Genomic DNA, 4,225 nt, shown 5'->3' on the forward strand with positions numbered 1-4,225 from the left:
TGATGTAAACTTCAGGGTTGGCTTAGTGACAGCATCAGTCCATTAAATGAAAAGGCTCATGGCACCACCATATGGACACAGCTTTTAAATGCCAGAAAATGTTACTTAACTTTCTCATTTTGTGCAAATGGTGATTTCTTGAGTTAATGTATACAGTTCCATGCATTTGTGAACTTTGCTAGTCTGTTGTTCTAAAGCTTGTGTGTTATAATAAGAGCGCCCCTGAACCCACCAAGTCTTGGAGCCGGTGAGGGAGAAGGTGTGGGTTGTACTTGGCAAGGGTCTCCATGCTGCCTGGGTCACTGCTGTAGTTTGGTTCTGTCAGTCCTGTCAGTCACGTGCTGCATGACACACTGACAATAGTGGATAAATCTTGATCAAGCCCAAAATCCAAAAAGATTATGATCTGTGTCAATGCAGATCTTGTTGCATTGACATTTTCTGGCTATTGATTATGCAGTCTTACCCAATCTGGGAAGGTATTTCTCCTTCTGTTCCACTGATGGGGTGTATGACCAGCGAGGACTGTACACTCTTGACCGAGTGATAGGTGCTGTCCACTCGCACAGGACAGTTTAAAATGCTTTAAATCAATGGTAACTAATGTAATGGAACTAAAGTACATGTACACATAGTTGCTCTTATGACTTTATTTTGATGTTAATTAGCATACATTGTGCAAGCTGTCTCTTAAATACTGCGTGGTTCATGTTCCTTCTGATTGAGCTGACATATTTACACACCCACCAAACAGGAAAACGTAGCTATTTCAAACCCCGTTGCACTTTTTTTTATGTTCCAAAGGTAGCTGTGCATTCGTAGTGACAAGACTTACTACAGGTGAAAATTACACAATAACACCCTTACTATTTGTACAGCACAACAATATTTTCATTAAAAACAAATTCACCAGAAGTATTTTTTATTTTATTTTTATTTATTTTTTTTACACTGGGTTCTGAGACTGGTTTTAGGCCGGTGTAAACTCCTAAATCCCCTGGTGGTCCAGTGAGGTCTCTAAAGGAGAATGAGAGTGGTGACACTTGATGGGTCACACATGTGTCGCTTTTAACAGTTCTAGTCCCCATGATAGAGGCTCTCTCATCTCCTCCCACAACAGGTGCTGATGTTCTCCTCACTCATCTTAAGACCAGATACAGTCCCAGCCCATGTCTGTAGCCAATCTGTGCAAGCTGATGTAGAAATCTGGAAAACAGCCGAACAACTGTTGATCGAATTTCCAACTGGAAATAAAGCACACACGTATTAATGTGAGAACAGTGCAGAATAAAATATTATTCATTGGGCTATTTGTCCAGACTGAGTGTATCTATAATTTATTAACTAGAACAAGGTAAAATTAACAATCTGACCACTAGATTAACATAGAAATTGAGATACATTAATGTGAGAGAAAGTTATGCAAGGAATCTTTTGTGTGCACTACATTAAAATCAAAACTCAACTTTGATTTAATCTTTAAACCCCTAAGCATTCTTGTTAAATTTGCCTAAGCACACAGTGTACCATGAGTGGAACACCAACAACTTGACATTAGTAAGAATTCATTTTCTAAAGACAGAAATAAGTGAGATCTGGATCAAATTTTAGTTGTATTTTTGTATGTCTTACACATGAGCCAGTTTGTTGCGGTAAGTACGCAGAAGGCCAATTAAGTTCTCCAGACAAGTTTTGTCTATGTCTGACCATTCACCTGAAAGCTGCAAACACAACACAGGGGTGTTACACCAAGAAATGCTCAGTTAGAAAACAATTGTTGTAATAATAAGGAAAGTCATCAATTTCTGATGTGAACTTGGCATAGTGGACTAAATATTTGAAAAACTACAGTACAGGTAAAGTTCATATTCTGTTTTTGTGAGCCCTGTTGTTGCATATTTCTCCCCACCTCTGATTTCCAGTTACTAAATGTTTTGTCTTTTGAGTAGCTCTCTGCATAGTCACAAAGCTTTAAAAACTTTTCAGGAAAGCTTTCGTTCTGGACTTGCTCAGTCTCTCCAAGTATCCCAAGAACCTTAGGTTTTCTAAAGAAAATAGCAGAAAAAGAGCACATCAAGCAAAAACACACGCAGATTTGTTCAGAGCTGTTTATGTCAGAGTATGAAGGTGAGAACAGTGTGTGAAGTAAAAGAGAGAAGTAGAATCCAAGTCAAATTAAATCAAAATAATTGAAACCCTTTTTTCCTACACATCAAATACCTCTTTTTTCCTTTATTGTCCATTCTATCAAATGCCCTTTTGACGGCTTCTGTTCCTGTTAGACCTTCTTCAGCTTTCCATATTTTGCAAACTTCTGAAATATCAGTGTAGTACTGGACTTCGGGTCGATCGCCCACTTTCCTCAGCACTTCCTCTTTTCTGAATGAAAAAAAGAAAGCAAAGAGAGTATTTAGCAGCAGAACAAGCATCCATTTTCCATAAATGAATATGAAGCACAACATTCATCATTCATGTGATTTTCTTCCAGATTAGGACACAAGCACAAACTGTATAAATGCAGGGATTAGTTAGGGAACATCTGATTGAAGGATAAAAGTATACTGTGACGAGTGGGGCGGGGCCGAGAGACGTGGGAACAGAGCGAGGCCGGTGGAGTGATTGGGAAATGAGCGACACCTGCTCGACCCACCGGACTCGAGTCCCACGGAGGAGATGGAGGGATATAAAACCGGAGCGACGACAGTGACGGACGAGAGCGGACCAGGCCTGGGTTTTAGTTTTAGTTTGCTTTTTATTTGTGCGCGTCAGTCGTCCGTGAGGGGCTGACGTGCTGTTTTGTATTTATTTTGATTATTAAAGTTTATATTTGATTGTCCGCCGGTTCCTGCCTCCTTCTTCCCGGTGATTATGAAGGTTTAATCGTTACATATACATAATATTATCTTTTAAGAATTTTTTTTTTTCATTTAACTGCACAGAAAAGCATATAGTTATTAGACATAAAGCACCTTTTATAACTTACCTATTTTCATCCCAGAAATAAGGGTGTTTTAGGACCTTATCAATGGCTGGTTGTTGGTTGATCATCCAGTCTATGAGATCCTGGGCTTCAATATCTAGCTCATCATTCTGCGTGTCACAATGATCTTTCCCACCAGAGAGGATGTAGTACACCATCTTCCCAGCAGCCTGCAAGAAAAGGAGCAGACTGTGAAGAACAGGCTGATCTACATTAATAATCATGCATTTGGCAAATGCATTTAAAAGAAGTGACTTCAATTCAATTCAAGGTAAACGTTTGAATTGATTTTAAATCAGTTGTGAAGATGCTTTATTCTACATAAAGTCGTGCTCAATGCTTGTTGTGTTGAGATCACATGACAGGCTGAATAAATATTTTTCTCTGGCTAAACATTTTTAGTTTCATTATGATAATCTGCTGTATATTTAACAAACCTTGATGTCAGAGCTCTTTGTACAATCATTCTCTGTTGTTTCTTCCTTTTTCAGTTTGATTTTTCTTCCAAAGCCAAGCAGTCTAACATTTTCTTCCGAATCTGTTGAAAAAAGCATTTTAATTTTACATATAATATGATATACACAGTATAATATAATGACATTCTGAGAAAGTAATGAAAATATTTTCATTATTTTACTCATCTTTTCTTTATTTTAATGAAAATAAAGAAAATACATTTCATACCTATGATGATATTTCTGGGTTTTATATCACCATGTATCACTCCGGCCTGGTGAAGATCTCGAAGGCCAAGAAGCATCCCCTCCACTAAGTCTTTTTTTTGGTCTTTTTTATGGTCTATTGCTGGCTGATTTTCATGATTTTTAATAAATTCATCTAGATAGAAATCCCAAAGACTTACTGCAATATAAATGTGATTTCTATCATCTTCTATGGTCACATATTTAATTATGTTCTTGCTCTCCAGCTTAGAATTTGTTAAACTATTAACTTCATTTATGAAGTATGACACATGGTCTTTATGTCCACACTGAACTGCTACCAAAGTACCATCTTGTGTGAACCCAATGTATGTGTTTATTGCACCCGAAGTGCTAATGATAAAATCCTTATTTTTAACTATGTACAAGCTTCCGATCTTATTTTTAGTCTTAAAATCATCATTTTTTAAATTATTTAAGAGGGCATTTGCTATTTCTATTATTAAGCTATTTTTAAACCTTTTTACGTTTTTTCCAGCTTTTAGTGAAAAAATTAAATCTAAAAAACATTCCTTATATTTCT

General features: G+C 37.0%; 1 protein-coding gene across 1 annotated transcript; it reads right to left on the reverse strand.

Annotated features, from left to right (window-relative positions):
• Window positions 1–918: 918 nt before the first annotated feature.
• LOC132125008 (2-5A-dependent ribonuclease-like) lies at window positions 919–3,753 on the reverse strand. Its single transcript, XM_059536244.1, has 7 exons — window positions 3,665–3,753; window positions 3,418–3,518; window positions 2,984–3,150; window positions 2,221–2,379; window positions 1,910–2,045; window positions 1,633–1,721; window positions 919–1,244 (listed from the first exon to the last, which is right to left on the reverse strand). Exons 1-7 carry the CDS (start codon window positions 3,738–3,740, stop codon window positions 1,145–1,147), a joined length of 828 nt encoding a protein of 275 aa, XP_059392227.1. The 5' UTR covers window positions 3,741–3,753; the 3' UTR covers window positions 919–1,144.
• Window positions 3,754–4,225: the final 472 nt, after the last annotated feature.

The sequence above is a fragment of the Carassius carassius genome, chromosome 1, assembly GCF_963082965.1.
Source record: "Carassius carassius chromosome 1, fCarCar2.1, whole genome shotgun sequence".
Taxonomy (NCBI): Eukaryota; Metazoa; Chordata; class Actinopteri; order Cypriniformes; family Cyprinidae; genus Carassius; species Carassius carassius.